The following is a 23,856-nucleotide window of genomic DNA, read 5'->3' on the forward strand; positions in this document are numbered from 1 at the left end:
CTTTCAGAAGTACTGCATTCCTTTTGGACCTGTGTTAAGAAAAACTTTATGCTTATTTTCATTCAACTAAAATATTAGTAATGCTACAAATATGCTTATGAAATAGATTATATATAGGAAAGTTTTAAATTAATAAATGTTCCAGTGCCTGTTTTTCATGATTGTATTAAGGAAATTATCAGCAATTGAGAACAAAGTTACGAAGAACAAAATCTAGATATATACACTGTTTGTGTTCACATTAAACAAAAAGTAGATTTGTCATGTTAGTTCAGTGAATGGATTTTTTTTCAGGTATTTTCTAATTTCTGTCTACCATAGATTGAACTGTTAGATAACTTGGTCAAGACAACTAATAGAGGTGCTATATTGCAGCTCACCAGTCTACCAATGAATTAATGCTTGTGTCTGTGTCTTGAGGGACATCATGGTCCTTGCCTTCTGTAATATCACAGGTAGAGGGAGAGAATTTGATTTGCCTTGCACATACTTAGCATTGTCTTAAAATCATAAGCTTAGTTGAGTGCCAGTGGCTCATGCCTGTAATCCTACCTACTCAGAAGGCTCAGATCTGAGGATTGTGGTTCAAAGCCAGCCCTGGCAGGAGACTCTGTGAGACTCTGATCTCCAGTTAACCACCGGAAAACTGGAAGTGGTGCTGTGGCTCAAGTGGTAAGTGCTAGCCTTGAGCTGAGGCCCAGAGACCAGGCGCAGAGTAGGCTTATAAAGTTTGTACTGTTAAGATCACAAACTTGTGGTTAAAGATTATGTTCTGTTCTCATGATTGGAGTTACATCTCTCATAGTTAAGGTTAGGATGTCAGGTTCTAAATTCAGCATATAAAGTGCAAAATGTGCCGGGCGCTGGTGGCTCACGCCTGTAATCCTAGCTACTCAGGAGGCTGAGATCTGAGGATCGCGGTTCAAAGCCAGCCCGGGCAGGAGAGACTGTGAGACTCCTATCTCCAATAAACCACCAGAAAACCGGAAGTGGCGCTGTAGCTCAAGTGGTAGAGCGCTCGCCTTGAGCTGAAGAGCTGAGGAACAGCGCCCAGGCCCAGAGTTCAAGCCCCACGACCGACAAAAAAAAAAAAAAGGTGCAAAATGTGTATCAGATTTTTTTCTAAAGAGTTTTTCATAAAGCAGACTTTTCTGTATTGATAAAGTACTTGAACTGTGCTTTACTGGCTATTATGAAACACCATCTGCTCGGTGAGAGGGATATAGGAACTAGGAAAGACTAAACAGCAAAGTTTTTTTTCCTTGTTGTTTTTGGTTTTGCTCAAGGCTAGAGTTCTGCTACTTGAGCCATAGATCCACTTCCGTTTTTTTTTTTTTTTTTTTGGTGGTTAGTTGGAGATAAGAGTCTCATATCTCACAGACTTTCCTACCTAGGCTGGCTTCAAACCATGATCTTGAGATCTCAACCTAGTGAGTAGCTATAGTATTACAGGTATGAGCCACTGGTGCCTGCCTGTCTTTTCTCTGAGATAGATTTAAATAGCTCAGGGTGACTTTGAACTCAGGATACTCCTGCTTCAGCCACCCAAGTACTAGGATTACAGGCTTGTGCCACCAACATCTCACTGGTCTTTCTCTTAATTTCCTTGTTTAGCAGCTGCTTTTTAGGGAACAACAGATTTGATCCATATAATTATTGCGATTTTTTTTTTTGGGGGGGGGGAGGGGTTGGTTGTGAGGCCTGTACTCTGGGCCTGGGTGCTGTCCTTCAGCTCTTCAGCTCAAGGCTAGTAGTGCTCTACCACTTGAGCCACAGTGCCACTTCTGGCTTTTTCTGGTTATGAGGTGCTGAGGTGTCGAACTCAGGGCCTCATGCATGCAAGGCAAAGCACTCTACCACTGAGCCACCTTCCCAGCCCACCTGTAGTCTTTTTATATTCTTTTTTTAAAGTTTTTATTTTTAAATTGTTATTAAAAAGGTAATATAAGAGAGGTAACATAAGTCAGGTAACGAGTATATTTCCTTTTAGACAATGTCACCCTTGTTGACTAGATTCTTTTTTTTTTTTTTTTAATGTGAGAGGAATATTTTAGAGTATTAAGAACCAAGACTTCACATCCTCAAAAGTTTCACAAAACCAGGGTATAAAACCTCTACCCCTGGGAGCTGGGAAGGTGGCTCAGTGGTAGAGTGCTTGCCTTGCAAGCATGAGGCCCTGGGTTCGATTCCTCAGCACCACATAAGCAAAAAGAAAAAAAGCCGGAAGTGGCGCTGTGGCTCAAGTGGTAGAGCGCTAGCCTTGAGCTGAAGAGCTGAGGGACAGCGCCCAGGCCCAGAGTTCAGGCCCCACCACCGTACCCAAAAAACCCCACAAAAAACAAACAAACAAATAACCTCTACCCTTGCAGTCTTTCCTCAGGCAAATGAAATACTATTATACTCTGGCAGGGTTGGAAAGTAGGGTTGTAATGATTAATTTACTCCTATCCACTGATTTCTGATTTTTTCCCATTGGCTTTCTCTTTGAGGCATTCTTTTAATTTGTATTAAAATCAAGCATACATCTTAACTAAAATAATGTTTTTGGAGATTCCTTTCTTGAGTACTTTATTTAAAATAGTCTTTATTTTTACTGGTACTGAAGATTGAACCCCAAAGCCTTTTTTGTCCAAAACAAGTGCTCTTCTGCTTAGCTACCTCTTTAGCTCTGTTTTAAGTTGTAAACTTCAAAATCTTTAACTTGGTTACTTGCTGGGTTTGCAAGTTTAGTAAAAGAAAAATAATATTGTGCCAGTTTTGATAGTGAAGTCTGCTAAGATTTGATAAATCCTTTGAATTTGTAGAGTCTCTTCTCCTCTCCCCTACCAAGTCCTGGGGCTTGAACTCAGGGCCAGAGACGGTCCCTGAGCTTCTTTTGCTCAAGGCTAGCATGCTACCACTTTAGCCACAGCTCTACTTCTGGCTTTTTCTGCTTATGTGTTAATGAGGCATCAGACTCAGGGCTTCATGCATGCTAGCCAAGCACCCAACCACTAAGCCACATAGCAGTAACCTTTGTCACTCCCTTAGAAAAGTTGGTCTGTTGTGTTAATTAAATAATCTTCCATTTCTGTTCATTGATCTCATGTGTTTTCATACAGGATTCCAGTTGCATCCTTGATACCGTTTCCTAGACTCTGCTCCATGATTTAATGTGAAATTCTGAAATGAAGATGGAGGAGGCAGTGGGAAAAGTTGAAGAACTCATTGAGTCTGAAGTCCCACCAAAAACCTCTGAACAAGAGACAGTCAAGGAAGAAGATGGATCTGTAGAACTGGAATCCCAAGTTCAGAAAGATGGTGTAGCAGATTCTACAGTTCTTTCTTCAATGCCCTGCTTGTTGATGGAACTGAGAAGGGACTCTTCTGAGTCTCAGTTAGCATCCACAGAGAGCGACAAGCCGACAACTGGCCGAGTCTATGAGAGTGACTCCTCTAATCATTGCATGCTTTCCCCTTCCTCTAGTGGTCACCTTGCTGATTCAGATACTTTGTCTTCTGCAGAAGAGAATGAACCCTCCCAAACAGAAACAGCAGTAGAAGGAGACCCTTCAGGAGTATCTGGTGCCACAGTTGGGCGCAAGTCTAGGCGGTCCCGTTCTGAAAGTGAAACATCTACTATGGCTGCTAAGAAAAATCGGCAATCCAGCGATAAACAGAATGGCCGAGTTGCCAAAGTTAAAGGTCATCGGAGCCAAAAGCACAAGGAGAGGATCAGACTACTGAGGCAAAAGCGGGAGGCTGCTGCAAGGAAGAAGTACAATCTGCTACAGGACAGTAGTACCAGTGATAGTGACCTGACTTGTGACTCAAGCACAAGCTCATCAGATGATGATGAAGAGGTTTCAGGGAGCAGCAAGACAATCACTGCAGAGATACCAGGTAGAGGATGTTTTTTAAACTGACTGTAAAGCATCGGATAGCATTTCTCAGCTGTCAGGTTCAGTTAGATGAGTGACACTTGGAAAAAAATCCAGGAGACCTGCAGCTCTGTATATAAATTTGAAGACTGCAGTCTATAAACTAGACACGAATAATTCAAAACAAAAAATAAAATGTGTTCTAAAGTTTCCAGTGCACTTTAGCACATCAGCAAAAAACAAAAACAACAACACAAAAAACAAAAAGCAAATAAAATAAGTGGTTAATAATAGGGGCAGTATTATTTTTAAGTAATGGAATTTCTCACAAGTCTCTTTTCTTTGTAACATTTTCTGAACTTCCCGTATATTGCCTTTGTAGCACTGCTTAAATTTAATATTTACTGTTCAGCATTACTATTAAGTATGTTTTCCTCAGGAATAGGCACCTTGCTTTATCATATGGCCTCTGCACTTGAGCTTCTGGTGTCTGAAATAACACTTTCTATCTTTTATTAAAGCTTCCTAATAATTATTCTTCTTAAAACAGTTGAGTTTCCCACACAATTCAATGAATGATAAGATAGTTACCATTATTGCACATTTTTTAATCCTAAATTGTTACATGGGAAAGAATTCCCCCCCCAAAGTTCTTCTTTATGTCCCCTAAGCTTTAGAATTGTCTGAAATTTGCTTGTTCTAGCTCTCACTGGTATGAGAATAGTGTATTTATTAGATGTCGGGTATACCTGCTTTCCCCTTAATATTACATCTGACACTGTAATACTGCAAAGGCAGTCTTCAGATTCATAGCAGAAGAAAAGTGGCTCTTAAGTGGTGAGGTCTCATTATTGAAGACATGATGAGGAAGGTTTTGCAAACCACCTGATGTTTAATAGATTATGACAACATTGTATATTGCTGTATTAAAGAGGAGGAAGTTTTTGGTTTTCTAAATTTTTATAGCTCACTATCGTCTTTCCTCTCCCCTAGTTTTCTGAAAATTTCTGTTTCTACACATAAAACAGCATATTGCTGATATAACAAGATAATTTGAGACAAATCATATTGGTTAATTAAACCAAATGAAGAAAAACTCAGTGACAAGAATGATTTTTAAAAAATATTAAGGATGTTTAACTTATAATAAAAGTCTCATCAGTATATTAAATTTGAATTTCAGAAGTCTTTAGATATACTTTTTGCTGATGTAATAACTTGAATTCCTTTGCAATTATTAGGAGAGAATTTATTTATGAGAGAAGCAGACTTTGGAATTGTTCTAAGGCAGGTTCTAGGTATATTTCAGTTTTATGGTTAGTATTTTTTAAGCCTTATTAACAGTTGTAAATTGTTCTTGTGTTCTTATACCCTGTTCTTATTTATTAATCAAGATATGATGGACTTCTTGATAACGTACTTAATTCTACGTATTAAATAGTGTTCACCACTTGAACACTTTGCCTTTTTGTGGAAAGGGAGAGTGTGTATAAACAAAATTCTCTTTAAAGATAGAGAATTCCATTGTAGAGGTGACATAAGAAGTGTCTATGCACACTCTCCCTATTTGGCTTACATATATCGGTTTTTGTGCTTTGTTTATATTTTACCACTTTGACCATTGTTTAATACTTCGGAAACATCAATGTTCTGTTTCTCATCTGTTACGAATTGTATATAAATTGAACACCAAAGTAAATTAATCTGAATCTATAATTTAGTTTCTATTTTTTATACTACCTAATATGATTTTGACTTTTGAAAGTATGTAGCTGTTTCTGAGGTAATGATACAGAATCAGATGCTAGTGTAAGATAAGGCCTCTGAACTATGCTGTTTGTGGAGGTGCCATTTGGACAAGACAGACGTGAATGTTGTAATAATTATTCAAAGCAGCAAATATGGAACAACCTAGAGTTAAAGTATTAGGAATTTCAGGTCAACTATCCATATTGTTATGTCTGAAAAGTTGTGACATGTGTTTTGAATATAACAATCATGTTTACTTTAATTTTCTGGGTCCCATTATGACTTTGGGCAAGAGGGGAGGCACATACACCCTTATAGAAACAGCAGTTGTTGAAAAGTTGTATTATGAACTGACTTGAGTGCAACAACATGGACATTCAGATGAACTTAAACTGGATGTGCCTAAGAGAATCTCCAGCTGTTTACACAGAATGGAAACCAAGTGGCGAAGTAAAAACTGAGATTCTTATTATACTGATTCATCAAGGTACAACCAATTTAGTAATTCAGAAAATGCTTTATTTATAAACTTTTGTTTGGCAACAGCTTAAATATTGAAAGAGTTATCCTGAATGTACTGTACTCCAAGTTAGTTAACACTCAGTGTATTTTCTTTTAAGGAGTGCAAATAATGATGCAGACCAATACAGTGCATGATTATGTTTACTAATTTATTTTGATGTCTTAAGCAACAGATATTTCTGAAGTTTTTTTTTTTAATCAATTGACAAGCAGCATAGTATTATCACTATACTATTTTCTTCTTGAAGCTTTGGAACTGTATGGATGTTTTAAGTATTTGGAGGTACATACCAAGATAATCCTGGCAGACTTTGATTTGAGGACTTAGAGATGAACAAAGAGAATATTTTATAGTAAACTTATAGTATTTATAGTGAATTAATGTAAAAATACTATCTGGTGGTTATCATTAGTATGCAAGTATTTTATTGAATATCTCCATAGGTTGTATGCTTTATATTTGCAATTTATGATTGGAGCTCTAATTTTCATTGAGGGGCCAGTTTCTCTGTAAAAATTATTCTGTAAAATTAGCTCTGTAAAATTTGCTGTGGGATTTTGATTTTAGTTAATATGACTAATGAGCATTAGATTTCATTCAGTTCAAGAATTTGCTAAACAGACATGTATATCAGTGAAACATAGATGGTAAAAAAAAGTTTTTCCAGAAACTAACTTTTTTATAGCATACAGTGAACCTCACTCAGGTAGCTTTATTTCATCTTGACTGTGATAGCCTGCTTTTGTGTGCTCTGATTGTCTGCTATATAAATGACCTATTCAGACTGAGGTCCCCAAAACAATATGCAACAGCTGGTTTGCCTTTTTTTTCTTCTTCTTTTTTGAGAGTTTCAGGAAGTGTTGAGCACAGCTTTCAAAGGTCACCTGAATTTTCGATCCATCTGATGTGGTTATCAGCCCAGCCTCACTGAGACCATCGTCTCAACCCTCATTATTCACCATAAATATTTATGCACTGAAATGCATCATCACAAGTTATCTTTTTTTTTTTGGGGGGGGGGGTCCGGTTGTGGGGCCTGAACTCTGGGCCTGGGCACTGTCCCTCAGCTCTTCAGCTCAAGGCTAGCGCTCTACCACTTGAGCCACAGCGCCACTTCTGGCTTTTTTCTTTTTGCTTATGTGGTGCTGAGGATTGAACCCAGGGCCTCAGGCATGCAAGGCAGGCGCTCTACCACTGAACCACCTTCCCAGCCCTATTACAAGTTATGTTATCTCACAGTTTTTTCACCCCAGCAGTAGAGATGATTATACTTGGTGGGATTCTTGTGGAAATTAAAAACAACAATACCTTCTCTCCCCCACAACTTCTGCCACTTGAACCACACATCCAGCTTGGCTTTTTGCTGGTTATTTGGAGATGGAGTCTTGTGGATTTCTTGGCCTGGGCTGGCTTTGAACTGTGATTTTCTACATCTCAGTCTCCTGAATAGTGAGGTTTACAAGGCATGAAATCTCAATGCCCAATTCAAAACAAAACAGCAAAACATTTAAAAAGTAGTATTGTTAACATTTGAATGTGTTGCCTCCCATGAAATATGTCATACTGGGTATTTTTCTGTCTTTCTTAGAGTTTTTAACCAAAACAGTAAATAATCTCTAAGATTCTCATTTTGATGGCTTAACTAAAAACAGCTCCCCTAATGTTGGTCATTTGACATTTTTATTTTACATTTATATTATTAGAAAGGGTAAGAACTCTTAGAGGTCTTGACAGTATACCACTGTACTACTTAAAAAAATCTATTGTGTATTTCAGGAGTTTAAGGGTTTATTTATGTGTGTGTACATTAGTTCTATTATGGCTGGGTTTTTCTTTTGTGTCAGTTCTGGAGCTTGAACTTGGCCTGCGCACTGTTCTTGAGCCTTTTTTGCTCAAAGCTAGCATTTTATCACTTAAGCCACAGCCCCACTTTGGCTTTTTTTTTTTGGGTAATTAATCGGAGATGAGAGTCTTAACAGACTTTCCTGCCAGTGCTGGCTTTGAACGTGGTTTCAACCTCATAGGCATGACCCTGTGTTGCTGATTTGGGGAAAGAATTATATGTTAAGATTACTTAAAAAAATTTTTTTTAATTGTCAAAGTAATGTACAGAGGGGTTATAGTTACTTAAGTAAGGCAATAAGTACATTTGATCACTAGTGAATTACAAAAATCATGTTTGGCCATTTATATTCTTTCAGTATGCAGTTTATCATATTCTTTGCACATTTTCTTTCTGGCACATGATTTTTTCCCTTTTAATTTGTGAATTCTTAGCCTATTGGCGATTTCATTGTTTAGGAAAGCTTTAATGTTAATTTAAACAGTGGGAACTAAGAGTAAACTAATCCCCTTAGCTCACATTGAGAATGTCATGAAGCACAGAAATTGATCCCCACGGGGTTGAATATGAAGTGATACTCTTAGTGGATAAATGCCCTATGTCTGCCCTTTTGGAATGGTTATATTTTGGTATTTAGAAGAACCCCTCAATATACTGATAGCATTGAAGCAGAGCAGTTAGGTAAAAACTATTTCAGCGTTGTGAATGTAAGCCAGGCAGATAAATTTTGTGCAGTTTTAAATCTAGTTATATATTTAAAAATCATTCCAAACTTCTGATGCCCAGGTTTCATTTAGTCTGATTAATACAAAATTTTGGGGATACCATCCTTGTCATCAGCTTTTTTTTTTTTTTTTTCTTGGTCAGTAATAGGGTTTGAATTCAGCCTGGGTGCTGTCCATGAGCTCTTTTGCTTCAAGGCTAGTGCTGTATCACTTTGAGCCACAGCACCACTTTGGTTTACTGAGTGTTAATTGGAGATTAAAGTCTCATGGATTTTCCTGCCCAGGCTGACTTTGAACTGCGATCCTCAGATCTCAGCTTCCTGAGTAGCTAAGGTTACAGGCATGAGCCACTGGCACCTGGCTTTGCCATCAGTATTTTTTAAAGCTCCTCAGATGATGACAGTGAACAGCCAGGGCTATGTACTGCTCAGTTAAGTGATACGTGAACTGGGACTCTGTGGCATTTCTTTATACACACAGCTCCTTGTAAAGCTGAAGCAGGGGACTTTTCAGCCTTAGACTTCAGGCTATCCTAAGTAATATAGAAAGACTCAGTTTCAAAAGGGAGAGGGGGAGAGAGAGAGAAGAAATACGTTAAGTCTCTAAGATAAAAATTATGAAACTGGCAGTGTGGGTCATTTGAGTGCTTTTACTACTAATGGATATCAAGTTCTAAATAATGGCATCTAGTTTTTAGAAATCATATTATTTATACAATATGCACAGTCCTACGGTAATGAACAAGCATGAACACCTCTTAATTCCATTTAACTGATTATTTTAAAAGCATATGTTGGCTAAATGTGCTTTTTTTGTATGTTATATCTGGGTGTTAAATTTACAAGCCTTGAAGTCTTACGGGTATCTGTGGCAATTTCCCATGTTAAAAAACCAAGGTATTTTCAGCCTGCTTTTTCTAGCTTATTTTCTTAAGTGAGTGCCTATATTAACTTTGTATATGCAGAAGCATAAGCTTTGCTTTTGATATGTCTTTTTCTCAACATAGGATATATTTTAGGGTTAATAAACAGACCTGTCTGTGTTTAAAATGAAAATGTAATCCCTGGTGTTGTTGTATAATATGCTTTATTGTTTTAGACCAGTTTTGGATTCATAGAAAAATTGAGCAAATTTTTCATATACCTTTGTCTCTATATACAGCCTCTGACTATCAGCATCCTGCACTCAAGTGTACATTTTTTTTACAATGATAAACCTATAATGATAGGTCATTATCACCCTAGAGTAGTCATTTATTGTTATGGTTTGCTGTTATCCTAACTCCTGTAGGGTTTGAAAATGTGTAATTGTATCCTATTATTAAGGCCACATTAATACCTTGCTTTTCAGTGTTTACTGTGATATGTGGCTGCATTTTGTCTGACTGCTCTCAACATAAATTTTCTCATATTATTTTCTGAATTCACTTTTTTTGTATGTTGGTGTTGAGGCTTGAACTTGGCTCCTGGGCACTGAACCTGAGCTCTTTTGCTCAAGCCTGGTTTTCTACCATTTAAGCCACAGATCCACTTCCAGCTTTGTGGTTAATTGGAGATAAGAGTCTTGGATTTTTCCTGCGCAGGCTGTCTTCAAACCACGATCCTCAGATCTCAGCCTCTTGAGTAGCTAGGATTACGAGTGTGAGCCACCAGCACCTGCTCTTGAATTCACCTTTTAAATGCCTGGTTTTGTATTCATTGAGAAATTAGTAATACCAGAATTTAAAGCAAATCAAAGTTACCATCTGATTTTTTTGTCCTATACTTGTATTTACATAGCACATATAATGAGGATTAAAATTTGACTGTCTTTAAATTCTGTTTTGGCCTGGCATGGTAGTGTGTGTAATTTCAGCTTCTTGAGAGGCTGAACCAGAAAGGCCAGCTTGGGCTTCATAGCAAAGACCAAAACATAATATAGATATTCTATGTAGTTTGATTTTTCCTTAAGATAAACATACTACACCGGGGAAAAGGATGTCTCTCTTGAAGATCTCTACATATAATGAAATTATCTTTAAAAAAAAAAGAAAATGAACAGGAAAGAGTAGCCTGAAAAAAGGGAATAAGGTAAAATTAAAGTGAAATGGGTCTTTGTTCATGAGATTTTTAAAAAATTTAATAGGTAGAATTGAGCCAAAATAGGTACTTTTTAGGCATAGAAAAATGTGTAGCATGATTCTTAGTAACTGCAGCTTTCTTTTATTTGTGGGATACTGTGTTTGAACTCTGGGCTTCATGTTTGCCAGGCAGGTGGGTGCTCAATCCCAACTCAGTGTCTACAGCTATTCTTGATAATGAGACATTCTTTTGTATCTTCATAAACTGCCTTTATATAGTATAAAGTGAGCCATGAGGTACATACCCTGGGATAATTATGATAGAGCAATTCATAATACTGTTCTATAAGACTTTCTGACAAAGGTAGATGGTATCGGCTAAGATTGATTATACAACCACTTATTCATCAAGTATTTATGCAATTTGTACGCAGTATTGGAGATACAGTAGTGAATATCTCTTCTCTTGTAAAACTTAATCTTTCATGAGGAGACAAACAGTAGATGAATTTATCTTTGCTACCAGGTAGAAATATATGATAGGAATAATAATAAAGCAGCATGTAGGCGATAAAGGCGACTGGGATTGGGGTATAAAGTTATTTTAGATGGTATAGTCAAGAGTGGTCTGAGGAGATAATATATTTAATAGGTCCCTGAGAATGAAGAGCATAATATTATTACTTTGTTAAAGGTCCAAACCAAAGATGATCTAGTACCATGATAAATAGTACATGTATACAGGATCAGATCCTAAACTGGAGTCCTTTGAAAATACTCTTGTACTGGATATTATAATAGCTGTCTGCATATTCACATTTGGAATTATCCTGTATTATGTGTAAACAATTTTCATGACTGCAAAGACAGCTTAAAGCCATTAATGTTTTTTTCCACAGGGAAAATATATAATGTGTAGCATATCCCACATTTTACCACAGAATCATTTTTTAATGACATAGCATATAGGGTACTGATGTTTATACAGACTGGGGTTTGTATAAAGCTTACCCAGAGATACACTTAGATTCTATACATCCTTTATATTGTTTTCCATAGTATTTTTTTTTTTTTTTAACATGGAGCTATTTGGGGAAGAGGAGGTGGTATTGAGGTTTCAATTTAGGGTTTTGTTCTGTTGCTTTGTTCTATGCTCAAAGCAGGCACTCTACCACTTGAACTATAGCTCCATTTACTGTTTTGTTTTTATTTTTTATTTATTTTTAATTTTTTGCTAGTTAATTGGAGATAAGAGTCTCTTGGATTTGTTTGCCTAGACTAGCTTTACACTAGGATCCTCAGATCTCAGTCTCCTGAGTAGCTAGATTACAGGTATAAGCCACTAGTGCCCAGCTCCACTGGTTGTTTTTGAGATAGGGTTTTACTTCCTGCCTGGAGCTACCTGAATCACTGTACTTTTTTTTTTTTTTTTTAACTTCCGGACAACAATAAGTGTGTATTTCTAGTCTCTTCTGTTGAGATGGAGTCTAGTGGACTTTTCTGCCTGGGCTGACTTGGAATCTCTATATTTCTAAACTTAAATCTCAAAGTATAAATTTAGAGCTTTGGTTGAGAATCAGTCAGCTGAGAATTATTATGTAATGATTACTGATCAGTTGCTGAATTAATCTTTTAGAATTTTTAAATCAAAGCAGTTAAAATATTCAAGGTTCTCAAGGCTGTATATTAAAATATCTGAACTTTAAAACAAAGTATTTAAAAAACCTTGATGCCTTGAAATTACCCTGGATTTTTGTTTTGTTTTGTGTCCCCTCCCTGGAAGGGTAGCCTTTGAACTCATGGCCTTTTGCTTTATAAACCATTGATTTTTCATTATTGTTAAGACTACTCCAGGTTCTGTGTTCAGCAAAGGCTGAAACCAGTAAGGTAGAGGCAGATTCATTGAAACTGTGAAAGGGTAATAATATCATATTAGTTGTTTAGTCTTTGAATAGCTTACTTTTGTTTGGTTGAAGAATTTAAATGTTGAATATCAATTCTGTACCTATCAGTCTTAGCAATGTTTTTGCCATTTTCCTGAGTATGCATGTTTTAATAAAAATACTTTTCTGAATTAATGATATTTATCAAATGGCCTCTGTCTTTTAAGCTGGCTTCAGTTGTGCTGGGGGTTCTGAAGGACTGCCCAGAGAAATTTCAAGATTACTTGACAGGGCTGTTGAAGTCTGTGTGATAAACTTTTTCTGAGATATAGAGTCAGAGAAGTCCGTTTATGAATGGGAAAACTTAACTCATCTTGACACTGGTGGAACCAGGGGATCTAAAATGTGATTAGTTAGCCAAAGAATTTCTCCTATTACCCAACCAGGTGCTTATGTGCCTGATTCTCAAGTACTGCTACAGCAACCCTTTGTTGATTCCTTTTTTTTTTTTGTTGGTTGTGGGGCTTGAACTATGGGCCTGAGCACTGTCCCTCAGCTCTTCAGCTCAAGGTAAGTGCTCTACTACTTGAGCCACAATGCCACTTCTGGTTTTCTGGTGGTTATTTGGAGATAAGAGTTTCATAGACTTTCCTACCCAGGCTGGCTTTGAACTGCAATCCTCAGATCTCAGCCGCCTGAGTAGCTAGGATTACAGGCATGAGCTATCTGCTCCCAGTTTCCTTTGTTGATTCTTACATGACTTGTGGAAATGTTGCCAATGCATTAGAATTCCCAAGGACCTAACAGATTTTCAGTTACCATTGCTTCATTTTTTTTCATGACAAAAATATAAGTAAAATTAAAAATTGAGAATTTAGGGGCTGGGAATGTGGCTTAGCCTAGCATGCATGAAGCCCTGGGTTTGATTCCTCAGCATCACATAAACAGAAAAAGCCAGAAGTGGTGCTGTGGCTCAAGTGGTAGAGCGCTAGCCTTGAGCACAGAGAGGCTCAAAGTACAGTACCTAGGCTCTTGAGTCCAAGCTCCATGACCTGCAAAAAAAAGAGAGAAAATTTAGTAAATCTTAATAGGCAACAAGTTAATCTCTTAGCATTTATTCTCCAAAAGTTTTGTTGACTCCCTTCTGATTTAAATCATGTAATTCCCCTATGAAGATCAATGAGTAGATGTACTACGTGAACATTTTAATATAATTTTCCATGTCATTTAGTGAACTAATTTATTTATTGTTATTTGTAATATTAAATAGCATATATAGGAAGAATATATGATTTTCTTTCTTTCTTTTTTTTCTTTTTTTTGGTCCAGTTGTGGGGCCTGAACTCTGGGCCTGGGCACTGTCCCTCAGCTCTTCAGCTCAAGGCTAGTGCTCTACCACTTGAGCCACAGTGCCACTTCCAGCTTTTTTCTTTTTGCTTATGTGGTGCTGAGGAATTGAACCCAGGGCCTCAGGCATGCAAAGCAAGCGCTCTACCACTGAGCCACCTTCCCAGCCCAGAATATATGATTTTCTTGAGGAAATATTTACTCTGTGCCAACTTTGGTGTAGGGGAAAGCTGATTAGGCTGCAGTTTGATTTCATTCACGAGAAAAATAGTATAGTGGTTTCCCCTTTATTGGCAGTGGATATGTTTCAAGACTACCCCCCCCCCCCCCCCCCCCAGTGAGTACCAGAAGATGCATATTAAACTATTCTTCTCTGTCTCTTGTCTGTTCCCTCTTTGCTTATCCCTGTCTCTCTTTGTCTCTCTTTCTTCTTTTCTTTTTGCCTGTACCAGGGTTTGAATTCAGGACCCTGATTGCTAGGCTTTTTTATTTCTCTGACACTGAACCATTTGACTCATGTTTCTTATCTGGTGTTTTGCTGGTTTGTTTGGAATATGGAGTTTTGCCATCTTTTTGCCTGGTGTGACTTCAAATTGCAATCCTCTGGCTCTCAGTCTCTTGAGTAGCTAGGATTACAAGTGCAAGCCACTGACACATAGCTTTAGACTTTCTTTTTCTGTACATAGATCCCTATTCTAAAGTTTATTTTATAAATTGGGTACAGTAAGAGATTAACAACAATAAAACAGAAGAATTACACTCTAATTGGAGGTATATGAGTGAGTTCTCTCAAAATACCTTATTGTGTTATATTCACCCTTTTGTGATGATATGAAATGCTACAGTGCCTCCATGATGAGATAAAGGGAGGTAAATGATGTAGGCATTGCCACAGAGTTGGGCTATTATGTAAGGATTATTTGAACAAAACCTCTGTGATACTGAAACTCAATCTGATGAACCAGAGGTTCTAGGTATCAGGTAGCATATATAATGTGGATACATTGGACAAAGGAAATGATTTACAAGAGAACTAGATGGTGGGAGATTTCATCACACTACTGTTTTTTGTTTTTGTTTTTGGTCGGTCGTGGGGTTTGAACTCTGGGCTTGGGCACTGTCCCTGCCCTCTTTAGCTTAAGGAAAGCGGTCTACCACTTGAGCCACAGAGTCACTTCTGGTTTTCTGGTGGTTCATTGGAGGTAAGAGTCTCACAGACTTTCTTGCCTGGGCTGGCTTTGAACTGTGATCCTCAGATCTCAACCTCCTGAGTAGCTAGGATTACAGGTGTGAGCCACCGGTGCCCAACCTTTTTTTTTTTTTTAATTAAGTTTTGTGTCTAAATATTTGGAATTTGCAATTAACCCATAATAAACAGTTGAACTTTCCTCTATTCTAAGAAGTTTCAAATGGAAAAGTAGTTGTGATTTTTTTTTCTGTCAACACTTGATTTATAACAATTGGGAGTTAATTTTGGTGGAAGACTCGTTAATGTTTTCAATATTGTTAAAAAATATGTTTTGGTAACTTGTCTGGGCATAGCGTGTTATGTGCCTGTAATCCTAACACTTAAAGAGGCTGAGACGGGCCCATGAGTTCCAGGTCATCCTGGGCTACGTAGTGGTAACTGGTTCCAAAAATAGAAACAAAATAAAGCCAGCCAATTACACATACGTGTATTTTTGTATATACGTGTGTATATAGTTATACATATTTATATGCCTATCTATACATACACAAAGGTACTTTGATGAATCAGACTGATGGCCTCTCTTACTACATAATGATTGTCAAGTTTTTTGAACTGTATATTTAACCAGTAGAGATGTGTTTGAACCCCAAGAATTTTTACCATAAAGTATATAGGAATGTTTTATGTGTATGTAGGTACACGCATGTGCATATATTTGTGTATATATGTACATAAATGCATAAAATGCATACATACATGGTTTTATATCAATAGAAAAATAGGAAGAGTTGTGGATGACTGAATGAATTTTTGTGTGTGTATGTGCTGGTACTAGCGCTTGAATTCAGGGCCTGGTTGCTGCTCCTTTTGTTCAAAGCAGGTGCTCTACCACTTGAGCCACACCTTCTCTTAAGGTGTTTTCATGGTTAATGGGACAGAATAGTGTCATGGACTTTCCTGCCCATGCTGGCTTCAAACTACAATCCTCAGATCTCAGCCTCCTGAGTTAGCTAGGATTACAGGTGTTTGACTAAATTTTTACAAACCTATGATCTTTAAAGTGTTTTCAGTGGAAGTTTATTCTTTTTACCTTTATCATGGGATCACAGAGTTTACTAGAAGTAGACTTTTAGACAGAAATTCTTAATTCCAGTATGTTAATGAGTTTTAAATGCATGCATAAAGTTTCACATACTTAATAGTATTCTTTTTTGTGTTATGATTAAAAATTTAGTACACTAAACATATCCTGAAAAAAAAAAAAAAACTTAGGGCTTCTTGCTTGTTTGGCTTGCTTGCTCAATTGCCACTCCACCACGTGAGCCATTCCTTTAGTCTGACTGGTTATTTGGGAGGAAAAAAATCCTGTAGACTTTTCTGCTGGAATTGGCTTAGAACTGTAGTTCTCATTGAGAGACAAAGAAAAGAAAGGAGAGGGGATTAGAATGGGGAGAGGGGAAAGGAAGGAACAGGAAACTAAGGGTTTTCATTTCCTTTTATTCTTGAAAATATTTTTAGGGGCTTTGAAGGTGGCTCAGTGATAGAGCGCTTGTCTTGCATGCATGAGGCCCTGGGTTTGATTCCTCAGCACCACATAAGCAGAAAAAGCCCAAAGTGGTGTTGTAGCTCAAGTAGTAGAGCGCTAATCTTGAGCTGAAGAGCTGAGGAACAGCACCCAGGTCCAGAGTTCAGGCCCCACGACTCCCCCCCCCCCAAAAAAAAAAAAGTATTATAAATGATAAAGGTGATATACAGAGGTGATACAGTTATGTAAGTCAGGTTAAGAGTACATTTCCTTTTGGACAATGTCACCCTTTCCCTTGCTTTCTCCCAACATTTTTATTTTCTCAGTGCCTTGAAGCTAATGTGTTACTGTTTCAAGGATTTCAGGATCATTGTTTTGAAAATAGATTCTGCTTTAAAATGAGAACATCTTTCTTAGACAATTTAAAATTTTCTCCTTCAAAATAATGTACTTTTGTATTATGTACAGTGGGTTATTGAATTATTCTCTACTGACATGTTTATATTCCTGAGATTACAAGTACTAATACTAGTAAGTGAAAATTACTTTAGGATCATATGATGATATTTTTATATAGTTTTTAAGTGCCTGTTTCCTTTGAACTACCATTATTGTCCAAGAATTTTAGGAAGGATATACTGTACCCTGTTTCAATTTATTTGTTGTCTGTAAAGGGCTGATACTGGCTGGAAACATTTTCAACCTACAACACTAATCTAGACATGGCTTCAATACTTAAGTATTAAATCTTTTTTGTTGTTGTTTATTTTGTCAGTTGTGGGGCTTGAATTCAGGATCTGGGTGTTGTCTCTGAGCCTCTTTGTGCTCAAGGCTAGTGTTCTACTATTTGAGCCACAGTGCCACTTCTGGTTTTTGAGTGGTTAATTGGAGATAAGACTCTCAAGGGGGGCAGTGCTAGGGATGTGGCTTAGTGGTAGAGTGCTTGCCTAGCATGCATGAAACCCTGGATTCAATTTCTCAATACCACACAAATAGAAAAAGCTGGAAGTGGTGCTGTGGTTCAAGTGGTAGAGGGCTAGCCTTGAGCAAAGAAGCTCAGGGACAGTGCCCAGGCTAAGTCTAAGGCCCAGGTTTGGCAAAAAAAGACTCACGGGGACTTTTCTGCCCAGGCTGGCTTTGAACCATGATCCTTAGATCTCAGCCTTCTGAGTAGCTAGGATTACAGGGATGAGTCACCAGCACTTGGCTAGAGTTAAATCTTTTTTTATTTTTGGGTCGGTCGTGGGGCCTGAACTCGGCCTGGGCGCTGTCCCTCAGCTCTTCAGTTCAAGGCTAGCGCTCTACCACTTGAGCCACAGCGCCACTTCCGGCTTTTTTCTTTTTGTTTATATGGTGCTGGGGAATTGAACCCAGGGCCTCAGGCATGCAAGACAAGTGCTCTACACTGAGCCACCTTCCCAGCCCCTAGAGTTAAATCTTTTATGTAGACTATTTCATCTCTAAGAGCATATAGAATTTTTGTTTATCATAATTTTTATTTTTGGCTTTTTTCATGGTAGTGAAAATTAAAAGGACTAAGCTACAGATTTTAAAAAAGTAATTTCATTTAAAAATTACTGAGTATTGTTAACAAAAAAAAAATAAACTTGGATATATTTTCAGTAATCAGTCTGCAGCCTGTTTTCTGCCCACTTTGTGCCAGTCTAGTGTTCTAGGACATTAAATACTTAATCATCTTAAGAGATTTTGTTTTTTTTTCCTCGGTTGTGGGGCTTGGACTCTGGGCTTGGGCACTGTCCCTGCATTCTTCAGCTCAAGGTAAGCACTCTGCCGCTTGAGCTACAGCAGTTTTCTAGTGTTTTATTGGAGATAAGAGTCTCATGGACTTTTCTACCTTGGTTGGCTTTGAACTGCGATCCTCAGATCTCTGCCTCCTGAGTATCTAGGATTACAGGCTGAGCCACTGACACTGCCCTTCATCTTAAAGAGAATTTAACCAGCAGATTAGAATGATCTGGTTGAGTCACTTAATAGATAATAATGACTCTTTATCAATGTGTATTTTATGTGTATAATTGAAATGAAATAATCAAAACCTTATACTTTTAATTTAGAAAACAAATAGTGAAGTTAAAATCAATATTTGATTTTTTCTAGTTTAGAAGCTGATCTGGATTCTTGTGGTTGTTTTCAAGTCACAGTTGTGTCTAATCTCAGGGATGTGTATATTTGGACATGCATACCCATCATTAGAATTCTGAAGTAATTCTGATTTTCATTAATGTTATTTGTGTCAAGTGGTTGAAGGCAGATAACTATGTCATATGCTCCTATAATTTCTAACAAATTCAGGCTATTGATACTCATTCATTTTCTAAAGTTAGGGATAAAGATACCCACATATATCTGTGCATTGGTGGCTCACACCTGTAATCTGGCTACTCAGGAGGCTGAGATCTGAGGATTGTGGTTTGAAGCCAGATGGGGCAGAAAAGTCCTGACACTATTATCTTTAATTAATCACAGAAAAAGCCAGAAGTGGATCTGTGGCTCACGTTTGTAGAGCACAAGGAGCTCAGAATGCCCAGAGTTCAAGCTCTAGAACCCCCCCCCAAAAAAAAAAATCAATTATGATGAATCTATTTTTTTACTTCTTTTCCTTTTCTTTTTTTTTGTCAGTCATGGGACTTGAACTCTGGGCCTGGGTGTGCTGTCCTTCAGCTCTTTAGCTCAAGACTAGCACTTACCAGAGCCACAACACCACTTCCTGCTTTTTTTGTTTATGTGATGCTGAGGAATGAACCCAGGGCCTCATGCATGCAAGGCAAGCACTCTACCACTGAGCCACCTTCCCAGTCCCCATAAACACATTTCTTAAAAAATTAAATAGTGTGCACTTAAAAATTTTAACTAGCAGACTAAATCAAAGAATAGGTGAGAACTAATTTATTTTGCTTTATTTTTTTATTACATAACATATATTAAACAGCAAAGGTTTGTGGGTATAAATATCTTTGATTTACACATAATTTATTGCATAAGAGCTATATGCAAAATCTAAGTCCAGGGCTGGGAAGGTGGCTCAGTGGTAGAATGCTTTCCTTGCATGCATGAGGCCCTGGGTTTGATTCCTTAGCACCACATAAACAGAAATGGAAGTGGTGCTGTGGCTCAAGTGGTAGAGCACTAGCCTTGAGCTGAAGAGCTGAGGGACAGCACCCAGGCTCAGAGCAGGCTCCATGGCCAAAAAAAAAAAAAAAAATCTAAGTCTACTTGTTAATGAAAAAATAAAATGTGAAGTCTTTTCTTGAACATAAGACCCTAAATTAATATTACTTATAATTTATACCTTTTTAGCTGGGCGCTGGTGGCTCACCTCTGTAATCCCAGCTACTCAGGAGGCTGAGATCTGAGGATCGTGGTTCAAAGCCAGCCCGGGCAGGAGAGACTGTGAGACTCCTATCTCCAATAAACCACCAGAAAACCGGAAGTGGTGCTGTAGCTCAAGTGGTAGAGCGCTCGCCTTGAGCTGAAGAGCTGAGGGACAGCACCCAGGCCCAGAGTTCAAGCCCCACGACCGACAAAAAAAAAAAAAAATAATTTATACCTTTTTTAATACATTAGTTGCATAAAGGGGATTTTATTGTGACATTTCAACACATATCTAAATGTGTACCAGTCAATCTAACCCCCTCTTTCACATTCCCTTACTGTTCTTGAAACAATATGAGTTAGTACCAAACATGTTTTATTACTCTGTTTTCATACTAATTACTTTGGCCATGTTCATCATCGTATTTATTTATTTATTTATTTTTGGGGGGGGTCTGATCATAGGGCCTGAACTCTGGGCCTGGGCGCTGTCCCTCAGCTCTTCACCTCAAGGCTAGCACTCTACCACTTGAGCCACAGCACCACTTCTGGCTTTTTTTCTTTTTGCTTATGTGGTACAGAGGAATCGAACCCAGGGCCTCATGCATACAAGGCAAGCACTCTACCACTGAGCCACCTTCCCAGCCCCATCTTTTTTACTTTTAATATACTCTTGACTTTGATGGTAGCATTAAATTTATGGTACAAGTGGCAAATAGACTTTTTATGATTACCATATGGGCAAGTTACCTTAACAGGTGACTTCCTAAAATAGTTGTAATTTTACTTGCTTAATTTGCTTTTTTTAGTTTTCTTTTAAAAATTATCTAAATAGTACAATGAGGGCATGGCAAAAATTTTTGTGGTGTGCTGCATGTCAGAAAATACAGTATCAGAGCAATTACAACAACTTTACTACACTTACACATTTATTATGTAAGTTTACTTTAAATTAATTTGTTGTTAAATTTATCACTTGTTCTGTAAAAATTTTTCTCAATGAAAAATTCATTCAAAATCTTCCCCAAAGCATTTGCATATTGCCTTTAATAATAACATAGATGAAAAACTTGTCATATTAGTTTGTCTATAAGTTATCTAAACTTACAAATTACGAATTACGTGAAAAACTTCAGTTTCTGTACTTCCATGATTTTTTTCTTATGTTTTTATTCTCTTTCAAGTTGAGGGACATTAGTAGGAACATTAGTTTGTACCAAACTAGTAGTGTACTAGTATTGAGTAAATATTTTCAATATTGTGTTAAATTGTCATAGTGCAAAGTAGGTGTCATTAAAAAGTGAAGGATTATTTATTACAAAGTATATTCCTTAGTAATTAAGTCTTCTTATCAATAATGTTTTTAGGATTTGGAAAGAATGTTATTAAATTACTCTATTTAGTTTTCTTTTTATCTTTTACCCATCTTGTGCATCTGTAACTTCAGATTAATAAAAAATTTGAAAAATATTTTTTGTTACTCCATTGAGGACAGTGTTATATTAGTGATTTCAAACCAGTAGTTCAAATTAATTATTCCTGAGTAAAAAAACCCTTTCTATAATGAAACAAATGGTACTAGTTTGTAGCTAGAATAACAAGATATATATCTATATATCTATCTATATATATCTATATATATATATATTTTTTTTTTGGGTCCAGTCGTGGGGCCTTAACTCTGGGCCTGGGCGCTGTCCCTCAGGCTCTTCAGCTCAAGGCTAGCGCTCTACCACTTGAGCCACAGTGCTACTTCCAGCTTTTTTCTTTTTGCTTATGTGGTGCTGAGGAATCGAACCCAGGGCCTCATGCATGCAAGGCAAGCGCTCTACCACTAAGCCACCTTCCCATCCCCTCAAGTAATATATTTTATGTGAGGTTTCTGGATCTTTCTGTTTTGTAGTTGCTATATTGAAAAAGTAAAATTAAACTATGTATGTAAAGAGGTCAAGAATCTTTTCCTTTATAAGCTCTACTAAGTTATCCTATTAAGGAAAATGGTAAAATGTAGGTTTTGAGTAATCAAGGGGTTGAAATGGTTGAAACTTTAGCAACCTATGTAAACTTCTCTGTCTTTACTAGTCTAGTACATGATTTTTGCATTCTTCCTTTATGTAGTACAGTTATTTAAGTTTTGTTCTGTATATATCAAAGTTCTCAAAGCAGTCAGTCATAATGATCTCTTCAAATGTCTATCTCTCTATTTCCAAGTTCTCTTAAAATATCCAGGTAAATCACCTAAGTCATCTGCGTATATGTGTGTGCATGCATGCTCAAGGGTTCACATGTGCGCATGCTGTTTCTGGGGAATTGAACTTGGGGTTGAACTTAGCCTGGGTGCTATCTCTGAGCTTTTTTGCACAAGGCTAGTGTTCTACCACTTGAGCCACAGCCCCACTTCCAGCTTTTTTTTTTTCTTTCTGTGGTTAATTGGAGATAAGGGCCTCATGGACTTTTCTGCCTGGGCTAGGTTTGAACTACAATCCTCAGATCTCAGCCTCCTGAGTAACTAGAATTACAAGCATGAACACTAGCCCCTGGCTCTAAGTTATCTTTTGAATAAACTCACTTGATTTGTAACTGTCTTATTTCTAGTTGGTGATGAAGTGTTAAATTGTCATTTTCTTTTGGTCAATATTTTAACTACTCTGAAAGTCTTGAGTCTATTCCTTCAAAATGCTAGCCAAACTCTTCATCACTCATAAATGCCTTTTCAGTAATTTGTCAGTGTGAGGAAATTTGATAAAGGTTGAACATTAATTAACAGAGTATAATGGAAAAGAGCTCAATTTTACTTTTTTGTGTAACAAATGGTTTAACTGCTAAACATAAAATTTCTTTGTATATTGTTGTATTTCATTTCTAGCTATCTCTTTATCTTCTTATATATTTCTTATATATTTTTCTTTTTACACACATCCTCCCTTCTTAAGTTCCTTGACTAGGAATTTTATTTTTATTTTTTGGTCAGTCGTGTGGCTTGAACTCTGGGCTTGGGCGCTGTCCCAGCACTCTTCAGCTCAAGGTGACCGCTCTACCACTTGAGCCACAGCGCCACTTCCGGTTTTCTAGTGGTTTATTGGAGATAAGAGTCTCACGGACTTTCTTGCCCAGGCTGGCTTTGAACCAAGATCCTCAGATCTCAGCCTCCTGAGTAGCTAGGATTACTGGCGTGAGCCACTGGCGCCCGGCTTTGACTAGGAATTTAAGAACCCTTCTTCAGATCAAAAGTTTTCAAATCTCAGTATCTTGAGGCTGATTATGATGTGTTTCCCTTTCACATTTTTCTTTTTTCCTTCTTCTTAAAAGCTTTTATTATTATAAAGGTGATATACACAGGGGTTACAGTTATATAAGTCAGGTAATGAGTACATTTCTTTTAGGTCAATATCACCCTTTTCTCTTGCTCTCTCCCAGTTTTTCCACTCCTGTCCCCACCCACGAGTGCTATAGTTCATTTTCAATATAGTGTCTAGTGAGAACCACTGCTGTGTTTGTTTTTCTTTTTTTTTTTTTTGAGATGGTAGTTTAGACTATTTAACACAGACTGGCCTTATACTTGTAGTACTCCTGCTTTAGTCTCCTAGGTGCTGGAAATGCAGATGTGTGGCACCACAACCAGCATTCCTTTCTCTTGATGTTGTAGGTAGTGGCATTGGGGTAAGGAACATGATCCTCTGGTGTCCTTCAGCAGCAACCAGGAAGATTTTTTCTGTTTAGGATATTAGAAAGACCTGGTATAGCAGAGAAGATGAAGTAATTCTCTTTGGAATTTGTTGTGATACTATAATCATAGAAAATAAAACTATGTAGCAGC

At 37.4% G+C, this 23,856-nt stretch overlaps 1 protein-coding gene across 4 annotated transcripts in view; it reads left to right on the forward strand.

The window, feature by feature from the left end:
* The window catches only part of CUNH18orf25 (chromosome unknown C18orf25 homolog), an 89,037-nt gene that overhangs the window by 33,310 nt on the left and 31,871 nt on the right, over window positions 1–23,856 (forward strand). For all 4 annotated transcript variants that reach the window (XM_042675103.1, XM_042675102.1, XM_042675106.1 and 1 more), the window contains exon 2: window positions 3,102–3,882. In XM_042675103.1, the coding sequence (XP_042531037.1) occupies window positions 3,168–3,882 (715 nt within the window). In that variant the 5' untranslated portion in view covers window positions 3,102–3,167. The remainder of the gene's footprint in view (window positions 1–3,101; window positions 3,883–23,856) is intronic.

This window comes from Dipodomys spectabilis, unplaced genomic scaffold (genome assembly GCF_019054845.1).
Source record: "Dipodomys spectabilis isolate Male_0828 unplaced genomic scaffold, ASM1905484v1 ptg000024l, whole genome shotgun sequence".
NCBI classification, from domain to species: domain Eukaryota; kingdom Metazoa; phylum Chordata; class Mammalia; order Rodentia; family Heteromyidae; genus Dipodomys; species Dipodomys spectabilis.